Below are 24,560 nucleotides of genomic sequence, written 5' to 3'. Positions count from 1 at the left end.
CCCAGTGAGAAACAGTAAACAGCACTGGGCATCTCCATCATGACACAGGGACAACGGAGTTGACTAACACTTAGATAAACTGCCAATAAACGAGCCATATCTACCTTGTATAATCCAGACCGTCTATCATTCATCAGGAAACGCCTGGGTCCAACCCAAGCAGTACCCTAGGAATGAAGGTCATCTGGATTAGGCACCTACACATCATGCCACTCACAGCACCGGCACAGCGGGCGGTGGAGGACGGTGGCTGGCTGCCAGTGAAATGACCTGAGATGCAGCGAATGCACAAGGAAGAGCAGACAAGAAGACCACGAGGCCGGCAGCAAAGGGCACCGGGCACGCCTCCAGGACCCGGGTGTGGTTACGTCTTGACCTGTAGCTTAGCTGTATTATCCTGAGCAATGCTTCTATCAGCTTATTTATCTCACGATGGCAATGACACTGCTCTCCCTGCTTATCTCACAGGGCACTGCAATGATACAAATGAAAAATCAAAAGCATGTTGTAAAAAAATAAAGCACTAGGTAGGTACACATTAGTTCACGGCACAGATTCAGGGATGCGCAGAAATGTATGTGGAAATGTATGGGGTGTATTGCTCTGTGCCTGGCATTTCTAAACATCTGATCTTATTTAATTCTATTTTGTCCCTGTTTTCACAGATGATGTGAAAGGTTGTGAGTTACTCCAAGTCAACAACTAGTAGTGAGACAATGAGAATCTGAACCTGATTCCAAAACTGGAATCCATTAATTTGTCTCCTAAGTGGCTGTGAATTATCCAAGGGCTCTGGATGCTACATGTAAGCTTGTGAGGAATTAAGATAACATTGTAGACATAAACCAAACAGCGAACACAAACACGACTAGCAAATAACTGCTTCAATATGTAACAAACTGACACACCTTGAAGAACAATTTAAAAATGCAGAACTTACACACAAAGGGTTAAATTAGAAGAACTAGCCAGCGCTGCGGCTCACTAATCCTCCGCCTAGCGGCGCCAGCACACCGGGTTCTAGTCCCGGTCGGGGTGCCGGATTCTGTCCCGGTTGCCCCTCTTCCAGGCCAGCTCTCTGCTGTGGCCTGGGAGTGCAGTGGAGGATGGCCCAGGTCCTTGGGCTCTGCACCCCATGGGAGACCAGGAGAAGCACCTGGCTCCTGGCTCCTGCCATCGGATCAGCGCAGTGCGCCGGCTGCGGCGGCCATTGGAGGGTGAACCAACGGCAAAGGAAGACCTTTCTCTCTGTCTCTCTCTCTTACTGTCTACTTTGCCTGTAAAAAAAAAAGAAGAAGAACTAAGGGAGAAGCTCCACAAGACAGACAGGACTCGTGCCAAGGGCGGATCTAGGTGGCCGGAGCGTGTGTGTGGCTACTCACATCACCCCATCGAAGAAGGCACAGGAACCGAACCGCCCTCGGAAAGGAAGGACAACTGAAAACCTGGGGAGGACTGGCCTGCATGGGAAGCAAGGAACAGGTCCCACAGGGAGTCTGGAGACCCACCACACTGCCTGTGTCTGGACACTCTCTTCTCCACGGGGGGATGCCTCAGCCACACTCATCAGCCGCGGCTCTACAAGCAAGCACACCCTCTCTGGAGGAATGTCTGCTCAGGTTCTTTGCCTGCTTTCTGGGATTTCTGTTGTTGTTCAATGCAGGAATTCTTCATATATTGTGGCTATCAATGACTTCCCAGTTATGTACATGCTTTGCAAGTGCTTCTCCCATTCTGAAGTTATCTGTTCAGTTTCCTGATGACATGCACATAGAGCTAGCTCTATTTCATATATATGGTATATCTTTGATACACACACCACACATATTTTGGTAAAATGCAATTTGTCTACGTTCAGTTCCTCATGCTTTTTGTGTTCTAAGAAGCCACTGACAAAGGGTCACCTTTATGCTTTATGCCTCACCTTTATGCTTTCTTCTCAGAGTTTTGCAGTTTCAGCTGTCACGTTGATCCATTCTGAGTCACCTCTGTGTGGACATGAGGTGGGGATTCAACCTCATTCTTTTTGGATACAGAAACCCACACACCTCGCTAGAAGAGACTCTTCTTTTCTCATGGCGTTCTCTCGGCTCCCTTTCCAGAAATCAACCGGCCGCACGTAGATGGTTTACTTCTGGACTCACTCTATCCCATGCTTCTATCCCACGGGTCCGTATCCATCCGTAAGCCAGCGTCACGCTGTGCTGCTTATGGTGGCCCAGTGGGAAGTTCTGAAATCAACATGTGTGAGGCTTCCGCCTTTGTTTTTTGTTTTTTGTTTGTTTGTTTGTTTTTGTTTTTTTGGCTGCTAGGGATCTCCTGCAATTTCTTAGAAACCTAAGGAAGTGCTTTTCCATTTCTCAACCTTTACCACTGAGTAAACAGATATTTTAAAATTAAGATTTAAGATGAATAATGGACCATGTAATGAAGAAGAATGCTGGCACTGCTTTCCAAATCCTGGCTCAAACAACGGATGTTCTAGAAAGACAAACGGTATTAATTATGGAAATATGTTCCAGGGACATCTTGGAAGGCCAAGACCAAGCAGTTCCGGTCTCCTGAGACTCTCGGGTTTCCCAGCTGAACCCCACCCTGAGTGTGCACTGGCCGCACTCGGCGGAGGCCTGGTTCTCATCACTGCCCTCCGATGAGACCGATCGCTTGGCTGGGGATGCAGGCAGCCTGCACTCGTCCATCCTCTGCCCCTGCACTCAGAGCCCACCTGCGTCACCACTCCACGCGTCACCTCCCAGGGCACGCGTCACTCGCCCGAGAGACACAAGAACCTAGGAAGGGAAGGAGGAACAGCAGCAGCCGCAGGCACACAGGAAGTCCACACTCCCTCACCTAACCGCTGTGCTTCAGAATCCAGATCTTTGCAGAACCTGGAAAGACAGTAGCTCTCACATGGACACAGGGCTAGAGCAGCAGCCCACACCCAGAGGCGTTCAGGGTGTGCCGCCAACCAGAACACCTGCTCCGAGGGGGTAACGAGAACATCAACAGTGTGCCGACGGCCGAGGCTGGGCTCCTTCACTGACTCGGTTTACGTCTAGCAGGTTTTACAACGAAATCAATCACCAAAACGGTTTTCAGCACTTCTCAGGCTTTTGAATTGTGATCCTGTAACGGTAAAGACCGGATTCAGCACACAGTAACAGCAGATTGCAAACTCCAGGACCGCAGCCTGGGTACACACACAGCAAACAGCTGGCAGAGCGCCATGGAATGAATAACTGACCGGCAGAAGAAAGGACCCACCGCCGTCTCCTCTCAGCAACTGGCAAGCTGAATCTTAACCAAACCCAGCTCCCCCAGCAGTGAGCCACAAATAACTGTAACCCTGAACGTGGAGTCTAAGTTCCAATTATAAAACAAACAAACAAACACAGCAGTACCATACCAAGTTCACCTGTTGGCTGTTACTACCAAAACCCAGCAAGGGCGCAGGGTACCCGGGGCATGCTGCTGGCGCTGGGTGCCAAGACCTCCCTGGGCAGTGAGCTGTACCACTGGTGGTACCTGCTGATCCTGGAACTCCGTATACAGGAAACACACTTGGCTACTTACATCAATTACCACACAGACACAAGGCAGGACATACTTAAAATAACCGCTGGAAGTATATTCATGACACAGAAAGCTTCAGCAAAATGTTGTGATGTGAACAGGTGGATCATAAAACTAGGTAAGAGGGGCCAGAGCTGTGGCACAGCGGGTTAACGCCCTGGCTTGAAGCACCGGCATCCCATGTGGGCGCCAGTTCTAGTCCCGGCTGCTCCTCTTCTGATCCAGCTCTCTGCTGTGACCTGGGAAAGCAGCAGAAGATGGCCCAAGTCCTTGAGCCCCTGCACTCACGTGGGAGACCCAGAAGAAGCTCCTGGCTCCTGGCTTCGGATCAGTACAGCTCCGGCCACTGCGGCCAACTGGGGAGTGAACGAGCGGATGGAAGACCCCTCTCTCTCTCTGCCTCTCCTCTCTTTGTGTAACTCTGACTTTCAAATAAAAATAAATAAATCTTAAAAAAAAAAAAAACTAGGTAAGAAACAGCATATACCCCAAAACTGAAAGCAGGACCCGGCAGGTACTGGCATCTCTATGGCACAATCACTCATCTACCAAAGGCAGAGCAGTCCAGTCCAGACACCAAGCCCAGCACAGAATACTACTCAGCCTTAAAAAGGAAGGGCGTCCTGACACACGCCACAGCAGATGCAATCCCTAGGATGTTCTAACTCGAACAAGCCGGTCACGCTCAGCACTGCCCCACCCCCAGCCTGTGCCCTACCTCCCCTTGGCCACTGAGCCAGCTCCCACCCACCCCGGCCTGTGCCCTATCTCCCCTTGGCCACTGAGCCGGCTCCAAGTCAAACCCTTATACGCTGTGTGATCTAAGACGTGTGCAGTAAAATTTAAGCAGAGGACACTGAGCAGTGGGAAGCCAGGGTTTTTTTTTATTTTCTTAATACTTGTCTGGATTGTCCAAACTTTCTATGATGAACAAAATCAAGCCGCACACACACAGCCGGAAGCTCCAGCCTCACCGAGTCCGTCCAGTCTTCCCCCAAAACCAGTGGAGCCGGGCCCCGCTCCCCTGCCCCACATCCCATCCCACCATAAATCCCAACAGCTGGACTTTCGAAGCCCTCTGAGGAACAGCCTTCTCCCAGCTGCCCCTCAGGGTGCTCACCACCTCTGTTGCCCACCACCCCTAGTTCCCTGCCTCCTCACCAGCGGCCATACAGCCGCGACAGGCGCCTGCATGTCACTGACGAAGGGGCACACAGGCGGCAAGTGTGCTGCCTTGGGTCTCACCGCTCACCGGCAGCACAGTCAGAACCTGAACCCAGCATCACACGATGGTGCCCTCACCCACTCTCACCACCCCCGGCTGTAGGGATCCTATCCTCCTGTTAATTGGGTCAGTCCTTGTTCAAGACCTCTGCCTCAGAGAGGCCGCCCCAGCCCCCCAGTGAACAGCCCTTCCCAGCAGGGCCCTGGGCAGTACCTAAGGGGTACCTGCATCCTGAGCGTGGGAGCCCCAGGAGTGCAGACACCCCACTGCACTCACAGCCGCATCCAGGCACCCACAGTCACCCACCAACACACTGCCCGAAGAACCCGGAAGCACAGGGCGGGACCCAGATCCTGGCCACACTGCCTACCTGGGAGAGCCGGCAGCACGTCCAGCCAATCGTGCAGGCTGTTTGCAGCGCCGGCATCCCATGTGGGCACCGGTTTAAGTTCCAGCTGCTCCACTTCCAATCTAGCTCCCCGCTAACGTGCCTGGGAAAGCAGTGGAAGATGGCCTAAGACCTTGGGGCCCTGCATCCACGTGGGAGACCCAGAAGAAGCTCCTGGCCCCTGGCCCCCAGCCTGGCACAGCTCTGGCTATTGCAGCCATTTGGGGAGTGAACCAGCGGATGGAAGATCTGTGTCCCTCCTCTCTCTGACGTCCAAATAAATCAATCTATCATTTAAAAAATAATAAAAAAAGCTTTCCTTGGAATTCTCTCACTTTCTTGAAGGAGACAGACTGCGAAATATGGGTTTTATCGAATGTTTCGCTACATCAAAAATGAGGGAAAATGCATGGGAGTCTGGTCCAACGCTGGAAGCGAAGAGAGCTCCAGGCCACGGCAGCGCTGTCCGATCCCACCTGCAAGCATTCCCCGCTGAGTTCCTACTTGGGTACTTCTGAACCGTGGCCACCACGTGGATTTCGCAGGTCATGGGCACCTCTTTAGCCCAACAGCCCAGTAACAAAGCGAGGCGACAAAACCCCTTCCGAGGGGAGCAGCTCTGGTGGTTCTGGCGCTACTTGGGCTGACGGTGCAAACTCGTGCTGCTGCTGGAGCTGACGCAGCCGGGGTCAAGGGTGACCGGGCAGCTTCGACAGCCAGCAGCCCGCCTGACTGCTCTGAAGCAGGGCTCCCCAGCGACGGAACGTCCCTGAGACTTCAAAGGAATAAACACTCATGTGAATATCACGAAGGGGCTCAGGGATGTGGGGGACTGACGCATGCCAGTTACACACATGATGCCGGGACACTCACCTCCACCCGCCCCTCCCCGGGCAGCTGCAGCTCCAGCTGTGGGCCCTTCGTGAGTCCACCAAGGCCTGCCTCTGCCCTGTCCCTCCTCTATGTGCTCTGGGCATCAGATTCTCCCATGCAAGTAACGACCCCATTCAGCACGCCCCAGGGGTGAGAACTACAGGCCTGGAGGGGCAGGCAGCCACGAGGGCGACTTCCTGTGAAGCCTTTTGCTAACTAAATACACGAGGGCCACACATGCAGACGAGGACCGCGCAGTGACCGGGACCCACGCAGACTCCTGACCCAGCCTGGTGGCAGCTGGAGCCCTGAAGGCTACAGGAGACCCCCACAAGGCTGCTCCCGGGAGAAACCCCAGGCTGAGGCCACGCCGTGACGGTGAGCACAGGGGTGGGGGCGGACAGAAGGTGTGCATGCGGTCACGCCAGGAGTGAGCACCCACAGGCTCCGCAGTGGGGCTGGAATGGAAGATGGGAAACGCCTGCACTCGAGCCCTGGCGGACCTGGGCAGGGGCTCCAAGTACGGGGACTCCTCCCCCAGGCTGCAGGGAGAGCGCGGAGGTGGGCACCATCACAAAGACCCATCACGGTGCGCTGACACATGTGCAGCATTCCATACGTGTGACTCACCCACATGCATGTGCTGCCAGACTGCGGCTTGCAGGCTGCAGACTCAGCCCCCAACCCCTCCCCCCGGGTCTCAGCCTCACTGCCCCCGCCCCCCACGGGTTCTCATCCCAGGGCCTCCTCACTGGATCATGCAGCACTTCCTCTGGAATTCCAATCCATTCTTTGCTCCCCCTCATCAACAGTTCTCACACTCAACTTTCTTCTGTCTCAAGAAAGCGGACGAGCAGCGCCCCGTGGTTGGCCACCATCATAACGCAAACGTGCACACTCTGACCCTACAAGTCCACTTCACGAACCCCGTACACACGCAGAGGCATAAATACGCACGCGTGTGTCCACAAAGTCTAAATAAAGCACGAAGCTCCGACAGCACCACAGGAAGGTGCGCTTGCTGAGGCCGTGGCGTGTGGAGGTGTGGACCAAAGCAAGGCTCCCCCAGAGCGCGCGGCAGTGAGCAGGGTGAGCCGGGTTAACATGGAGGACGCGTGCACGGAGGGCTCCAAGGAACTGCCTCCACATCAGCAGTGGCCCAGAGGGAGGGAGGGCAGTTACCGAGGCTGCGCAGAGCCCTGCATGGAACACGTCTACAGTGTGCGCACGCTGCTCTGCAATCACAATAAAACAATAAAGATAAGAGATCACCATAAACAGAAAACAACTTTCACCGGCCTCCTCCACTGTGCCGACTGCACAGTACCACAGTCCAAACTCCTCAACGCCGTGGCTCAGGGTGCCCGGGCCCTCCGGGGCGCCCACTGGCCACCCGCTCTGGCTGAGGACAGCAGCTCCCGCCGCTGCAGTCCACACGTTCGCTGTAACTTCACATCTCACCCATCTCTGACACTGCTCACCATGTAAATAAAAGCCACGTGTCTGTACACCATGCAAGTTATTATCTTAAACACACATGTAGTGTGTCACAGATCACATATGTGTACACAAACATCATGGGACTTCAATTGCCTGGGGGAAAAAGGAACGAAAAATCTGACTTTATTTTGGCACAAAAATGTTATTTTCACAATACAAAGAAACCGTGTATTGAACAGCCGGCTCTGCGGCGTAGCAGGTAAAGCCACCACCTCCAGTGCCAGCATCTCATATGGGCACCGGTTCCAGTCCCAGCTGCTCCACTTCCAGTCCAGCTCTCTGCTGTGGCCTGGGAAAGCAGTAGAAGATGGCCCTAGTCCTTGGGCCCCTGCACCTGCGTAGGAGACCCAGAGAAGCTCCTGGCTCCTGGTTCCGGATCGACACAACTTCAGCCATTGCGGCCATCTGGGGAATGAACCAGCGGATGGAAGACCTCTCTCTCTACCTCTACTCCTGCCTCTCTATAACTCTGCCTTTCAAATAAAAATAAATAAAATTTTTAAAAAAAGTGTATCATAAAATAACAATGCAGGGATCTCAGAAAGCTCTTCGCACCAAAGTCAACTGCTGCTTTGAACCCCGGGCTTCTGTGCAGACTTTGAAATTCCCTCGCACGCGTGTGTGTGCATGTGTGTGTGCACGTGTGCATGTGCATGTGCGTATTCCGGAGGGAGGGAGAGAACAGCCCCCTCCCCGGCTTCACCTTGGGCAAGATGGGGGGCAGTTGGGGATGCAGTGGCCGTGCCTGACCTGAGAGCACTCAGCTCGCCTTCAGCCCCCACTGCTGCTCCGAGCTCTGCGGCTGCCAAGACCCTGCCCCTCCCTCCAGGCCTCGTCCCCACCCAACAGTTCCCCAGGGCCAGTGCTGGAGCCGGGTGGGAGCCTCTGTGAGACGGGCCCTCGCCCTGCCCAGCAGAGACGCTGTTCCAGGGCTGCTGGCCCCACCAGCCCTGTCCTCCTCTACCGCTGTGCTGACCACAGTGGGCAGCCGTGGCCTGCAATCAGACCCACAAGGCAAGACCACAGTGACTCGCAGAGTCCACCCTGTCCTTCTGCCCAGCAGGGACGCAGCGGAACATGGGGTGGGGCTCTTATCTCCCCACACAGGGTCACTCGGAAGCCCACAGAGGCTGATCTCTGTGCTCATAACCAGCGCTCGCCTCCAGGAACAGAACCCAAGCCTCCGAGCTGAACCGCTATCAGCTGAAAACAGCTCCCAGGAAAAGAAAAAGCAGGAGTTGTTAACGTCCCACAGCCTCCCGTTCAGGAAGTGTGAGTTGCAATTTTGCACGAGGCTTTGAAGATGTCCGAACGGCTGAGACTTCCTGACAACACAGCAGCAAAGCAGACTCTGCCTCTCTTCCGGGGCGGCCGCCTGGTCTCCACCTCCACTACCTGTCGGCAACGACGGGCTTCGGACATCCTGTTCCAATCCCTCGGTCCCGCGGCTAAGAAACCAGCGCAAGAGGGAAGGGCCCGGATTAGAGTTAGGAGGAAACCGGGAGGAAGCGCAGGTCTCCTGCCTCCTGTCCAGGGACTTCCCTCACCTCCCAGCCAGAACAGCTGAAGGGGGTGAAATGCAGTGTCAGGGCACGTGTGGGACCTGCGTCACGCGTGCGATCCATGCCTCAGACGCAGCCATCAGAACCTTGACTGACAGCTGCAGCCCAGAGCGCTGGGCTCTGCTCCCTGCTCGGAGAACAGGAGCCCAGAGAGGGGGCGGTGTCAGTTTTGGAAGGTGGAACAACCGGCTTAGCAGGATGCGGACAGCACAGCTCTCAAGCATAGGAGCCCCGGGTCCGGGAGGTGGAGGACGGACTCTGTGACACCTCAGGGCATGAGCACTTCACACAGAAGGCACCCGAGCTGGCACCGTGCCCCACGCAGAAGAGCCAACCCTGACACGTCCGTGTGCTCAGGGCGCTGGGCTGCGTGTGGCAAACACAGGCACCGTGTCAGTAACTGACTCCGCCTGCTGGCCAGAGGCAGCGCAGGGGCTGCAACACCCAGGGGACAGCAGGCAGGCACTGGGCAGGTGGTCCCAGGACACCTCCAAGGGCTGCCACTGCAGGTGAGACACGAGGAGCAGGCGCAGTGGCCACACAGGGAGAAAGGGAGGGCGGAAAATGCTGATGCCCAAGGACAAGGTCAAGGACGCACGTGACTTCCAGGAAAGGCTTGAGAGGCCGGCGAGGCGGCAGATGCCCTGCTCCTGCGCAGACAGCGACGTCACAGAAACAGCCTGCCAGTCATCAGACTGCTGTCAAGGGGGGCGTGGCGAACTCGGCCTGGGCTGGGGGTCAACCCACCACCATGCTGAAGGCAGAGCTGAAGGCACTGGGGGAGGACAGGACAAGGAGGCCACCTGGGGTCCTGGCTTGGGAAACGGGGGAGGAGGTGGTGCCAGTCCTGAGGCTGCAGAGACAGAGGGGAGAGACAGGACGGGCAGACTAGACTGGAAGGCCAATCAAGTTCACGACACGAGCGGACTGAGACAGTCGGCCTGGGGGTAGAGCTCAGCATGGGACATCACCTCGGAACCAGGAGCCCGTGACCGGTACTCAGAGCCCTGGGCGGTGCAGGCGTTGGGCCTCACGGTTAGATGCCCATGTCCGCTGAGCACCACGTGCCATTCCTGGCTCTGGCTCCTGATGCACACCCTGGGAGGCAGTGGTGACTGTTCAAGTAGCAGGGTTCCTGCCACCTACATGGGCAACCCGGAGGGCGCTCCCAGGCCTCTGGGGACTGAACGAGCAGACGGGGCACTCGTGTGCATGCGCTCCTGCTTGCTCGCTCTCAAATAAATAAAGTGAATACACACAGAACTCCCAGCAGCAAGGGAAGGGAGAAGACAAAGTCAGCAGTTTTTTCCAGAGGAAGTGGGACACTTCCCTCAATGCTACTCAGAGAGCCTTCCCTGGCAGCAGCCGCACACAGCCCGGACCCTCTGAGTGACAGCAAAGACACAGACAGGACAGGGACGATCCGAGCAGGAGGCCAGGGAGGCCAGAGCCCCAGACACAGAACTTCGCAGACTTGCCTTCAGGGGACAAAGCAACGGGGGACAAGGGACTTCAGGAAGGTGTGTAACACAGGGTACCAGAACACAAAGCCACTCCCTCAGTCTTCCAACACATCTCATAGTTAGTGCACATAAGAACATGCGTTAGGAGCTCACAATCCAGCCAGGTGAGACCAAACACACACGCCACCGTGAGGCTCAGAGCTGAACCCTCTGAAGGCAAAGCAGGCCCGCACCTGCAGATTCAGCCACCGCGGACAGAAACAATCCCAGGAAGTCCCAAAAGGCAGAAGGTGAACTCGCTGCAGGTGACAAGAGTGGTGCACGGGCACCCCTGTGGGCCCCAGAGCCTCAGCGTCTCTCCAGCTGGTGCTGCCCGGGCACTGCTCCTCCTACCTCGCTCGTGTGCATGTACGCTGAGAGGGGACGGACTCCCCACCTCGTCATCGGTCGCCGTGGTCCTGGGGAGGAAAGGTCACCTGCAGACTTTGCACCACTTTATCTACAGAGCCAGCCGTGCTATGAGGCTGCTCGGGAACGGGGAAGCACTCTCTTCCCAAGCCCCCTCCACGACTCTCCCAGGAAGCCACCTGAGATCCAGCAACAGCTCCGAGGGGCAGGTGAACACGTGGAAGAGTCCGGGCTCCTGCCAAAGGGAACCAGATCTGCCGGGTGGGATGCTACGCCTTGTGCAGCAGCAACACAGCGCCCGCCATTCCGCAGATCTGAGGCCCAGAGCACAGAGCTCCCCACCACTGCGGGATTTCGGACCCACACCAGCCGTCCTCCCTCTCCTCTAGATTTCACAGACAGACCTGTGGTGACTTGACAGGCACCGGGATCACTGGAACAAACGGCCCCCTCGCTCTCTGGACGAGGCACTGGGTCCCAGAAACTGCTCCCGTGAAACCCGGCCTTTGTGCCCTCCCACCCCACGCCCACATCTCCCCCTCTGCATCCAGGGGCTGTGCTTTGGTGGCACCACTTGTCAGTGAGGTAACGCAGGGTCTGTCCCTTGGCAGGATGTCCTCTAGGTTCACCCAGGCTGTGACCAGGGCAGGCTTGGCTCTCCCATGGGTGGACACTTCTCTTGAGTATATTTACCGAGCAACCAACTGACCAAACTGCACTCTGTTTCCTTACCCCTGCGCGCAGCAGTGGGCACGTCCATTGCCTCCAAACCCTGGCTACTGTAGCACCGCAAAGAGCATATCTATTCAAGACGCTGATCTCATTTCCCCCGGAGACACTCCCAGGAGTGCAGCTGCTGGGCCACTCGGTGCTAGTAGTTAAATCTTCAGGAAGCTCTACCCTGTCTTCCAGCCTGGATGGACTCATCTGCAACGCCCCAACAGCGTGCCGGGGTCCCCTGACTTCAGCATCACCAATTCTTGTTGGAGAAGAGCTCCAGGGAAGCCAGAGCTGGCCCTCTGCTGACCCAGGCCAAAGGCTCACAATCAGGACGTAAGAGGCCGCTGTCGACGGAAAGCTCAGAGGACCAGGGAGCAGACAGGCGTGGATGGATCCAACGGTGGACGATACTGCTGGGCACTTTCCTGGAGAAGGTGATGCCCGACCCGGCCGGGGCAGTTACGGGCACGCAGCAGCACAGCGCCAGACTCGCTGCCCTGTGCCCCTGAGAGCCCTCCCTCCCCTCCTCCTCCTTGTCACCTCCAGAACGTGATGCCAGGCCTGACACCGGGATGGCAACAGTCGGCTACCCGCCACAGCTTTTCTTGGCTTGTTCAATTTTCCATCCGAACAGCAGCAATTAAAACCGGAAGGTCGTTCTTCAATACGCTCAAGTTTTATGCCTTTTTTGCAAACATGACATTGTGATTTCACAATAAAAATGTTTTAGATTTACCTCTGGCTAAATTACTTGGCTGTCTCCTGAAGCCTCTAGGAATATCTGTTTCGGGAAGATTCTTCATGATGTTCAGTGGCTTCACTTCCGCCCTGCCCCTTGCCCTGGGATGTGCCGGCTCCGGGCGGTCGGCTTCAGTCCTGATGCTCCGGTCTGTGGCATCTGAGCAGCCTGGCGTCCACCCGACAGCACAGCCCAGTTTGCAGTCTTGGCTCCAAATCATTTCACTCTCAATCTGCCAGCCAGGAAAGCCGCTACTCTCTCCCTCTCCCTCTCTCTCCTCTCTCCCCTCCCCACAGCCTCCTAAACCACCACAGGCTAAAGCAGCAGCAGCTGCAACCTTGCTTTCAGAGACAACCCTCTGTTTCCAGCTGTGTGAGTAGTGCCACTGCTGCAAACCTGAAACATCCTCCAGTGAAAACAGGACACTGGCCAAGCCAAACCTTCAGCAAAACAGCATGCCGGAGGGCAAGAGCCGTTTTCTTTCTGTCTTCCTTTGAAACCACAGGAAAAGACTGAACATATGGATCCAAAGACGCTGAGAAATGTAGCCCAGAGATGTTAACGGAACGCAGCTGCCCAGAGCCAGGTACTGGGCAAGACCAGGACGACAGGCAGTCCTCCACACGCTGCCTCCGGGGCACTGCTGCCTGCAGACGCGGCGGCTCCCCGCACTGCACGTGCGCTGCAAGAGCTCAGCCCAGGGCTCAGCCCGGGGCCCGCAGGGCACAGGAATCTCCGTTCCCTGTCCTGAATCAAAATCCCCCCGCCAGATACATTCTGCCGCAACGCTCTCCCTGGCAGGCAGGCTGGGATCCCGTCCTGGGGGCCTGGCCCTGGTTCGCTGAGCTGCACACGGGAAGAAGTGGCTTCTGCGTCACCAGCGCTTTCCAAGGCTGGGGCACGGCAGTCGGTGATTTTCAGCGATGCATGGAGACCGGCTGGTGAGTAGACAGTTAGGGACTCTACACGACACGCTCGCTGGGGCCCGAGCACACGCAGTGAGTTAGAGGAAGGTGAGCACTACAGGGACGTGGGCGTGTGGGAGAGCTAGGGAAGGTGCTGAGCACACACAGGAGACATCTTACCCAGACTGGATGGGAGGAGGCTGTGAGGGGCCAGAAACGGCCTCCTGGAGGCAGGCGCATCACCTGAGGACGAGGAGGCACAGGTAAATACCACACAGAAACTCCCGGGCCGCAGGAGACCAGAGCTGGCCTCACCCCGGGCCAGCACCCACCGCCGCCACCACGGCCACCGCCACGGCCACCGCCACCGCCACCGCCACAGTCACCTCCACCACCAGCACCAAGGCCAACACCACTGCCACAGCTGTGGCCACCGTCGCCACCACAGCCACCAATGCCACGGCCCCCACGGCCACGGACTGCCCTTCCCAGTTCCCATATCCCCCCCACACACAGCAGGGACATGGGACCGGCCAGCTGACCCTCATGCCTGATGTTCCCCAGACGCACTGGGGAGCTTTCTGAAGGTGCCAGCCCCTTTTCCAGAAATGTGGTTCCACCTCCCGGCCAATGGCTTTGTTTCTCACGCTCCCCAGGGGACACAATGCGGCAGCCAGGACCAAGAGCCACGGCCGGGGCGGTCTCTCCGGGCCCGGCGGCTCCCATCCCTGGTTGCACAGGAACATCCTCCGGGAAGCTCTGAAGGCCAGGACGACTGCATCCCAGAGTTCCGGGCGTGGACCCTGGAACCCAGCCCTGACACCTCCCAGCTCCGTGCCACCACCCCCCCCCCCCCCGCGGGCCTGGACCCAGCCCTGACACCTCCCAGCTCCCTGCCGCATCCTCCTCGTGGGCCTGGACCCAGCCCTGACACCTCCCAGCTCCGTGCCACACCCCCCGCGGGCCTGGACCCAGCCCTGACACCTCCCAGCTCCCTGCCGCATCCTCCTCGCGGGCCTGGACCCAGCCCTGACACCTCCCAGCTCCGTGCCGCATCCTCCTCGTGGGCCTGGACCCAGCCCTGACACCTCCCAGCTCCGTGCCACACCCACCGCGGGCCTCTCTTCCAGCCTCGGAGGGTGACAGGAAGGGAAGAGAAGCTCCCACGTGCCCACTCCCTCGTTCCTATGACAGATATTAACGAGAGCCACAGACCCAAGGCCACAGGGTGCACCTTCCCTGGGCCCGCACCCCACAGCGGGTAGACAAGGGACCTGGGCATCACTCCTGCCGAGGCCATGCAGGTGGGGAGTGCCCGGCCCCAAGGCCCTCCGTCTCGAGCTGGCTCCCACAGATCCCTGTGCCAAGCGGCCCCGGCACGCGGGTGCAGCGTGAACACCACAGCACCACCCCCCAGCACTGACATCCACTTATCCGGCGGTGAGGAGCCCACCTAAGCACACCACGATGGGCAGCACGGCGGGCTCTGCTGGAATCCGCATAGGGCAGCAGAGACGCAGCCTGGCAGACCACCTGGTCCCGTGACGAGACACGGACAAGTGCACAGTGGGCTCAGGGGTGATGCCTGGGGCTGGCACGGGGCTCGGCAGCCGCTTCCCGGGCCAGAGTCTATGAGGCCGGCAGGGCCAGACGGGGCTGCTGGGCCGTCGTGGGTGCGGGACAGGGAACGGTGCCCTTGCTCTGAGGGGACAGGCTCTGCCTGCTCTGGCTGGGGCAGAGCTTGCTTCCCGAGCACAACACGGGCAGAGACGGCCGAGGCTACCCAGGAGAGCCTCCCTGTGGCCCACACGGTCAGGGACGGGAGGACAAGAGACGTGGGGTCACCGTGCACAGGAGCAGCACCACGAGCCCAGGACACAGTGGGAGGGGCCATGGGCCTGCTGTCTACTGGGGCTCCTGACTGTTCTTTCCAACACCAGGGAAGAGAGGGGGGAGGGGGAAGGAGGGAGAGAAGGAGGGAAGGGGGAGAGAGGGAGGGAGAGGGAGAGAAGAGAGGGATGAGGGGATGTTCTTTCCAACACCAGTAAAGAGAGAGAGAGAGATGCAGGGAGGGAAGGAGGGATGAGGGGATGTTCTTTCTAATACCAGTGGGAAGAGAGAGAGAGAGAGACAGAGAGACAGAGAGAGAGAGAGATGGGGTGAGGGAGGAATCATCCATCTTCTGGTTCACTCCCCAGATGTCTGCCACAGTGGGTGCAGCCAGGCCAAAGCCAGGAGCCTAGAGCTGAACCTGGGTCTCCCACGTGGGCGCAAGGATCCTATCACTTGAGCCGTAACCACTGCCTTCCCGGATCTGCATAAGCAGGAAGCCGGGGTCAGAAGTCAGAGCTGGGAAGGGAACCAAGCGCTCGGGCGGGAGTGGCGCCCTACCCGTTAGGACAAATGCCTGCTCATTGTCACAACGAGGTGCAGGCTACTTGGGAACCTTCTTTACACTAACCCCTCCACATCACTGAGAACACATCAGCGCTATCCTAAACATGTCATGAAGTCGTGACCCCCAAAATGCATGCTGAAGCCCTCAGCCCAGCTCCTTAGGATGAGATCGGACTCAGAGCTGAGAATTCCCAAGGTGAGTGAGGCCCAGGGTGGGCACTGTCACAGGTGATGAGGCCCGGGGTGGGGACTGTCACAGGTGATGAGGCCCGGGGTGGTACTGTCACAGGTGAGTGAGGCCCGGGGTGGGGACTGTCATACGGGCGCCCTCACAGGTGATGAGGCCCGGGGTGGTACTGTCATACAGGCGCCCTCACAGGTGAGTGAGGCCCGGGGTGTCACAGGGGCCCCTCACAGGTGATGAGGCCCGGGGTGGTACTGTCATACGGGCGCCCTCACAGGTGAGTGAGGCCCGGGGTGTCACAAGGGCCCCTCACAGGTGATGAGGCCCGGGGTGTCACGGGGACCCCTCCCAGGTGATGAGGCCCGGGGTGTCACAGGGACCCCTCACAGGTGAGTGAGGCCCAGGGTGGTACTGTCATACGGGCGCCCTCACAGGTGACTGAGGCCTGGCTGTCATGGGGACCCCTCCCAGGTGATGAGGCTTGGCTGTCACAGGGACCCCTCACAGGTGATGAGGCCTGGCTGTCACAGGGACCCCTCCCAGGTGACGAGGCCTGGCTGTCACGGGGACCCCTCACAGGTGATGAGGCCTGCCTGTCACGGGGACCCCTCACAGGTGAAGAGGCCTGGCTGTCACGGGGACCCCTCCCAGTTGATGAGGCCTGGCTGTCACGGGGACCCCTCACAGGTGATGAGGCCTGGCTGTCACGGGGAACCCTCCCAGGTGATGAGGCCTGGCTGTCACGGGGAACCCTCCCAGGTGATGAGGCCTGGCTGTCACGGGGACCCCTCCCAGGTGATGAGGCCTGGCTGTCATGGGGACCCCTCCCAGGTGTTGAGGCCTGGGCTGCGTCCTGGCTTCACAGCGAGGTCCTCACAAGAGGGTCAGGCAGCCCTGACACTCCCAGTGGGGCCGGCAGGCAGAGGTGACCCCGCGAGGGCGCTCAGAGGCGGCTGCGAGGAAACCGAAGTGCTGAGGACTTTGCTGTGGACCTGCAGCTGCGGATCTGTGAGAACAACTTCTGCCGCCCGACAGCTGGTCTGAGGAGCCCCGGCAAACCCACAGGAGAGAGAGAGAGCTGGGCGCACAGACAGGCCCCTGGGCCTAAAGCCGCCCCTCCTCCCTGGCCTGCCCTGAGGGCTCTGGGCACCCCCACAGTCAGGCTCGGCGGGGAGGGTCTGGCGGGGAGGAGAGCAGGTCTCTGCCCTCTGCCTCAGGAAGCGCCGCGGGTGGACAGACCTTCTACGGCAGTTTTAACAAACCCCGTGACTCCAAGGACTCGCACTCAGGAGATCTATTTATGAGGGGATTTTTAGGGCTTGGCTCACACCCGGAAGTCTGCCTTGCTGTGCCGATCACTAATGAGAGGAAGGTGCCACAGAAACAGGACTGATTTATCCTTTGAAGAGATTCTGCACAGGGTTTTAAAGAATCCAGAGAAAGGAGCGAATGCCGTTTTCGTGTGACAACCTCATTTTTTATAATTTAGGGCCAGTGTCTCAGAGTAATGAAATATATTAAAAGAGGCAAAAGGAGTACCCCACCAGTCAGTTTCTTAGGAAACTTCACAAAGACTTCTACAAACTCATCAAGTCTCTCAAAAAAAAAAAAAAAAAAAATATGGGATCAAAGATAGAAAGCCAGACTTGGGGGCAGGCATTTAGGCTAGTGGTTAAGATGTCCACAGCCCACATCAGAGAACCTGGGCTCAACTCCTGGCCCCAGCTCCGACTCCAGCCTCCCACAAACGCGCATCCTGGGAAGCAGCAGTGGTGGGCTGCGGCAGGGTGGGGGTGGGGGGTCTGCACCACGGGGGGCCAGGCAAGAAGTGCAGGATGCAGAGAGCCAGCACTGAACCCAGTGCAGCGCGGCATCCGGAGGAGACGGGACCCAAGAGAATCCATGGAACTGTGCGCAGTGGCCTGGAGAGACCGGAAACCTTGGGGGCGTCAGGCCGGGGGCAGGGTGAGCAGCTGGGAAAGCCTCCTGTGCCGTAAGATGGCATCTACTCCCCGTCTTCCAGGGCTGCCGCAGCCCCAAACAGGACAGCGAAGGTACCGCGCAGAACATGAGGCCCAGGACGCACTGAAGAAACACCCATCCTAAGCCCTAGCTTCCAGCTTGCAGCTCATGCTCCGCTTCTGATTCAGCTCCCTGCTAATGCACCTGGGAAAGAGTAGAGGTTGGCTCGAGTGCTTAGGCCCCTGCCACCTACGTGGAGACCTGGATGGAGTTCCTGTCTCCCGGCTTTGGCCTGGCCTTGACCTGGCTACTGCAGCCATTTGGGGAGTGCATGGAAGATCTCTCTCTCTCCCTGTCCCCAGCCCCCTTTTGTCACTCTGCTTTTCAAATAAATAAATCTTATAAAGAGATACAGCAGCTATATTACTTCTTTTCATTATCCCACGCTGCAGGCCACAGAAGGAACCAGTGAGAAGACAGCCTGGGGTGCAGGGCGAGAACGGGGCCTCTCCTGCACAGCGCAGCGGAAGGGCTGTCCTGGGCTGCATTTACTCCACGGCTCCCCAGAACCTGATCCACCCAGGGATCACCAAGGAGGAGCCCATCTTAAAGGCAACAGACTCCAGATCGACTCAGGTGCAAGCCTGCGCCAACAAGTGTGACACACTGAACTCGGGGACTCGGCGTAAATCCCGGAAAGCCAGCTCCATGGTGAAAAGGCCAGCGCCTTTTTGATTAAGGGCGCAAGTGCCACCAGGAGGAACCGCTCCTGTCACCATCAATGAAAAGGCCTGAAAGCTCTGGGACCTGTTCCGAGATCCTTGCTTAGTGCAAAGAGGACAGAAAGGAAGCTACTGGGTTTTTGCAACGGCACCACAACCCCGTGGTGCTGGCGCTCGCAGCCTTGGGCCAGGTTTGCTACACCAGCTTTTCAGGTTCCTTTTTCTAGTTCTTGCTTTTTTCATTCATTCATTCATTTGAAAGGCAGAGTAACAGAGACACAGTGAGACACCTCCACCTCCTGGTTCATTCCCAAAATGCCCACGATAGCCAGGGCTAGGAGAGCGTGAAGCCAGGAGCCGGCAACTCCGCCTGCATTCCCACAGGCGTGGCAGGGACCTGAGTCCTTGGACATCCTGCACTACCAGGAAGCTGGATCAGGAGTGACAGCTGGAACTCGATCCGCCACTCAGATGGGGGCGTGGCAGCCTCACCTGCGGCACCAGGCCCGCCCCTGACTCCTGCCTCTGCTCACTGCAGATATGAAGCTCTGCCAAGGCCAACAGCATGCGTCCAGCAGGAGCAACGCGAGCACTGGTGCAAATTGGCTTCAGAAGGCAGGTGCACCACACGTCAACAGAGCACACCAACGTACCGCAAAAAGTTCATGCGAAGTGGAACTGAAAGATAAGCTAATTTTGGTGCAAAAAATTGTCAAAGCCATGATGGGGGTCTTTAACAAAAAATGTAGGGGCCGGCGCTGTGGCACAGCGGTAAAGAAGATACTACGGCACCGGCATCCCAGCGGGTCTTGGTTCAAATCTCGGCTGCTCCACTTCTGACACAGCTCCCTGCTAATCTGGGAAAGCAGTAGAAGATGGCACAAGTGCTTGGGCCCCTGCACCCATGTGGGAGACCCAGAAGAAGCTCCTGGCTCCTGGCTTCGGATCGGTGCAGCTCCAGCCATTGCAGCCACTCAGGGAATGAACCAGTGCACGGAAGACCACTGTGTATCTCTCCCTCTCTAACTCCGCCTTTAGATAGACAGAAAGAGAAGAAGGAAGGAAGGGAGGAAAGAAGAGAAAACATGGATTATGATAAAAACTATGCACCCCAATAAACTCTTTTTTCTAACCTCCATTTTCCCATGAACATTTACAAAAATAGATTTAAGCTCATTCCAAGCACAGCTTTACCAGCTATCCATAGTCTTCCAGACACCATAGGGTTAACACACCAGCGATCTGTGCTCATGCCCTCTGAGTTTGAAATCTAGTCCAGGCTCAGGACCGGCCGTCGATTTAAACGCTGTCCACTCTCTGCGTCAGGATCAGCATCCTACATCACTGTGTCCCTGGAGAGTGGACCACTTCTCAAAATTACCAACAAGCAAAAGCCAAGGAAGTCACCCACAGGGACAAACCCAGCAAAAAGGATGTAATGACTTCTTGCGGCCTCACTCAACAGCCGCGTCCCAATACGCAGAGGCCAAGTCAGACGCCCAGAGCAGAGTAAGGTGTGCAAAGTCACGGACAGACAGCGGACGTCAGCCACCATGACAATGAGTAACACTGTAACATTCCGAGGAAACAGCAGAGAACAGAATCAGGAGCTCAGAAGTGAGAGGAAATGAACTCCTGTCAAGGAGATGGCACAGGCCACAGCCAGCGGGCAGGTAACAGGGCAGCCGAGGTTACAGGTTACAGGTGAGCCGAGAGCCCGCACTTTTATCCCCTGGCCCTCATCTTCCCAGCGGCTTCCTGGCTGCCCTCAGCCCCGGTCTTCTTGCTTTTCATAATTTGTATTGGTTTACTGTGCGGACGTAAAGGAGAGAACACTCCTATCCACCGGCTTGCTCCCTAAATGCCCACAACAATCAGGTCTCTGCCCATGGTGGCAGGGACCCGAGAACGGGCCACCCCGGCTGTCTCGGCAGGAAGCCGGGTCAGGTACCCAGGCACATGGTGACACGCGCACCCTCCCCAGTGCTGGTGCCGCAACCGCCAGAGCAACGGCCTGCCTGCACTCTAATTCTGCTCAGCCTCAGACCAGCAGACCGGCCGGCTGAGGGGCTTCTGCTTTGACGACAGACAGATACTTCTCGTAAAAACCAGGCCACTCCGAGTTCCCACTGGACCTCAAGTTCCCAAGGTGCCTTTCACAGGAGACAGGCAGGTCTGCAGCCCTGCACAGTGCCCCTGGGAAAGCAGCAGAAGGTGGCCCAAACGCTCGGGCCCCTGCCACGCGCCTGCGCGACCTGGATGGAGCTGCAGGCTCCTAACCTTGGGAATGAGGTGGCAGAGCACAGCTGCGGGGCCCCAGGAACACACCTGCGCACAGCAGCCCTGGATGTCTCTGCGTCTCACAACGTCGCAAGACCATCTGAGTGCACACAGCGCTCATGCCCACAACAGCTCCCCACAGGTGCAGCACCACAAAAACCTCTCACACACAAGATCTGCAAGAACCAAGGAACAGTGGAGTCACGTTCCCCGCCCCCATGATCCCGTGCCGACCCCTGCAGGGACTCAACCTGCCTCTCAGGGGCCATTTTCTCCCTACAGTGCAGGTCCCAGATGGCAAACGCCACACACGGTTCTGCCTGTGTGTGCAGTCCAGCTCAGAGCAACCGCTGGTTAAGTACCCCTGAACGTCCCCTGGGAGATGCCTCTAGCCGCTGTGCACGACGGGCTGCTACTCAGTCACTGCGTGTCGTTTTAAACACGGGGAACACGGACAATGGAATGTTCTGGAATGGACAGTGGGGAGAGTTGCACATACGTGAACGTACAGGGTGACTCTGAACTGTACACATAAACGAGTAGATCTTAGGCTATGTACACCTGACCACTACAAAAAAGAGTAAAGTGAACACGGCCCCGTGTGAGCCAGGGAAGCAAGAAGGCAGACACCACACTTCCTCCTCCTGGGCTCCTCCCCGTCCTGGGCTCCTCCCCGTCCTGGGCTCCAGCCTCCACGGAACCACGTCTGCATGCCAAGCACTCTCGCAGGTGTCTTTGGGAAGCAGCACTGGGGTGGTTTTGTGGGCTGTTTCCTGCATTTTCTGGGATTTCCGCAATGGTCCTTGTGTAACACCGGCAATCAGAAAAAGTCGCCACACAGCGAGGTCGGGAACGGGAAGGCTTGGCTAGCTCAGGTCAAATGCGGCCGGCATTGTTCCCCCTGCTCCGACCCTGGACGGCCCTGGGCACTCGTGCCTCCCCGCCCCACAGAGGACAGATGACGGACGCCGGCCTCCAAAGGCCCGCATTCGACTTGCAATTTTGTCTTTACTACGTGCGAGTGGCTGCTCCTGCTTTTTGCTACCGCAGCACTGCTGGACACTCTGCTCAGCCTGAGAAGCAAGCGATGGCTGCTGGACACACCAGTGACCACGGGATCAGATGTGTTCTCAGAGGAGAAGGCTCTCAGAGCGTGACAGTCAGCCTGCAAAGCTTCGCCCTCCTGAGAGGCACCCAGACAGCTGGGTGGACGCCCATCCGTCACAGTCACGGACAAACCAGGAGGACAGCTTTTCTATCTCACAAACGCAGCACTGAGGCCGCCCAGACCAGGACGGGCACTCGTCAGCCGTGTCACAGCGACCACTCCCGGCCTCAGTTTCCCCACAGGCATGCGGGGACGTGGCCTTTACGTGCTACATAAGCATATGTCATGTGCACCTGACCCTGCTGTCTGGTCTGACTTCACTACCAGTCACCAAGCAGGCAGCAGGCACAGCCACGTGCGCTGCACGTCAGGCCTCAGCGAACTCAGCGGTCCACAGTGTCCACAGTCGTTCACTGTGTCCTTTAGAAATGGACACAGCACAGTGGGGGAGACCACACCTCGCAGCCGTGGGCAGCACAGCTGACATCCGCTCCCAGGGCTCTCCAAAGACCTCATTTTCTCTGACTCTCACTTGCTTAATTTACTAGGTAGGTGAATCACTTACTCCATTTTTCTCAGAGAAATCCCTTTGGGATCTGAATTTGCATCACAATCAATCCCAAAAATAAACCTGAAAAAAAGGGCCCTTCACTCTTTTGTCTTCCACACAGGGAGCACAGAAAGCCCAGCATCTGCTCCTGGACCTTGGCAGAGTCTGAGGCTGCCTCCCTGAGGGCTGGAGTTCAGGCGGGGGAGAGGCCCAGGAGGGGTAGAGAAGCCCAGGAGGGAGAGAAGCTGGGGCGGGGGGCAGGATGGGAAGAGAAGCCCATGAGGGGGAGAAGCCCAGGAGGGAGAGAAGAAGCCCAGGATGGGAAGAGAAGCCCAGGAGGGAGAAAAGCTCAGGAGGGGAGAAGCCCAGAGGGAGAGAAGCTGGGGGGGGGGGGGAAGCCCAGGATGGGGAGAAGAAGCCCAGGATGGGAAGAGAAGCCCAGGAGGGGGAGAAGCCCAGAGGGAGAGAAGCTGGGGGGTGGGGGGAAGCCCAGGATGGGGAGAAGAAGCCCAGGAGGGGAGAAGCCCAGGTGCTCATCTGCAATGAGTGAGGAGGACCGGAGCATGCACTCCTGGGAGGCTGCAGCCCCAGCTCAACAAGGAACGCAGGCGGCGCCCAGCCTGGACACAAGGCAGTGACGACAGAGGTGACTCAGGACACGGCAGCAGTGCCTCCAGGGTGTGGGAGCGAGAAGAAGTGGTTGGGGGGAGTCATGGGAGGGTGCACTTTCAGGGTGGCTGCCAGGGAGGGAATGAGCTCAGGTGCACAGTGATGTCGCCCAGCACATGTGGTCACCGAGCACACGTGGTCACTGAGCACACGTGGTTGCCGAGCACACGTGGTCACCAAGCACACGTGGTTGCCGAGCACACGTGGTCACTGTTACAGGCAACAGCCTCATGGCATCGCTGGGATCAGCAGACACCAGCGGTCCCTACAGCAGGCCTGTGAGGTGGGGGCGGCACATCTCGTGTTCCAGAATGGGCCGGAACTCACCACCTGAGCATGGAGACCACCCGGCTGGGGAGGCAGTGCCAGGGCATGCTGGACCTCAGAGGCTGGACACGGAGCGGGCGTGAGGCCCGCCCTGTGCTCACGGCCCTCGCCCTCCTAGCAAAGATGGTCACTCAGACAACCGCAGACACCAAGCCCGTGACATGGGGAGAACGCATGTTGCCCGGTGGCGCCTCTTGGAGTGGCCCCACGGGTCCCACCGTGGACTCGGGAGGAAGTGAGGTCATGGCACCAGCCTGCCACTCAAACGTGAAGGGAACACTGGCGCATGCAATAGGACATTCATCTCTCTCCCGTTTAAAGGACGGCTATGAAGGATTTCATACATCTTATGAATTTCTTGGCAAGAATGATAATAGAACAATCTATTTTTGCTGCCACGTGAAACAGGAAAGAGGAATGAACCGTCCCGTTAATCAAGGAATTTAATCTGCTTTATCATAAATATGAGACAGCCATTACCCGGGCTATACACAAGGTGGCTGAGGTCGAACGATGATCAGAATCCCAAGAGGCTGTGCTCGCACGGATTCTGCCAGTTCCTTGTGTCTGCGTAACAATTTTCCTCTATCCGTGATTTTTTTTTTTTACCCCATTGGAAAGCTAAAAATCAAGTTTATTTTTTCTGATTTATGCATGGACCGCAGTAACAAGATTCTGCCATGATCAGCAGATTAACCATCTAATAAACAGAGCACTGCCTCCCAAGATTCCCAGGCACAGGGACGGCCCAGGCTGTGCCTGATACACGTGGTTCCAGAGGCCGGGAAAGCTCCAGAAGATAAACGATGACTGGGCAGCGGCGATGAGGCCGGGCGTCAGAATACCATGACGGCCTCATCTTCTGTCTTCAGCGTGGACACGTGTGGACACGTGTGGACACGTGTGTGCCCGTGCAACCTCACGGCAGCCCAGCCCCACGAAGAGGGGCACTGACCTCCAGGCCGCGGGGGACCCGAGCAGGAGACGCCAGCTCCACTCCCAGCT

At 57.5% G+C, this 24,560-nt stretch overlaps 1 protein-coding gene across 2 annotated transcripts in view; it reads right to left on the bottom strand.

Annotated features, from left to right (window-relative positions):
- Positions 1-24,560, bottom strand: part of ANO6 (anoctamin 6) — a 134,884-nt gene that overhangs the window by 85,550 nt on the left and 24,774 nt on the right. Inside the window, exons 2-3 of one of the 2 annotated variants that reach the window (XM_089304805.1) lie at positions 13,537-13,599; positions 10,818-11,042 (exon numbers count right to left, since the gene is read on the bottom strand). Coding sequence is in view for 1 of the 2 variants with exons in the window: in XM_051850989.3 (XP_051706949.1) it covers positions 13,537-13,599 (63 nt within the window). In the remaining variant the exon portion in view is untranslated. The remainder of the gene's footprint in view (positions 1-10,817; positions 11,043-13,536; positions 13,600-24,560) is intronic. The other variant, XM_051850989.3, reaches the window with a different exon arrangement.

The sequence above is a fragment of the Oryctolagus cuniculus genome, chromosome 9, assembly GCF_051225735.1.
Source record: "Oryctolagus cuniculus isolate XC-2025 breed Fujian yellow rabbit chromosome 9, ASM5122573v1, whole genome shotgun sequence".
Taxonomy (NCBI): Eukaryota; Metazoa; Chordata; class Mammalia; order Lagomorpha; family Leporidae; genus Oryctolagus; species Oryctolagus cuniculus.
Note: the sequence above shows the minus strand (reverse complement) of the source record. Positions and strands in the feature narration are given on the sequence as shown.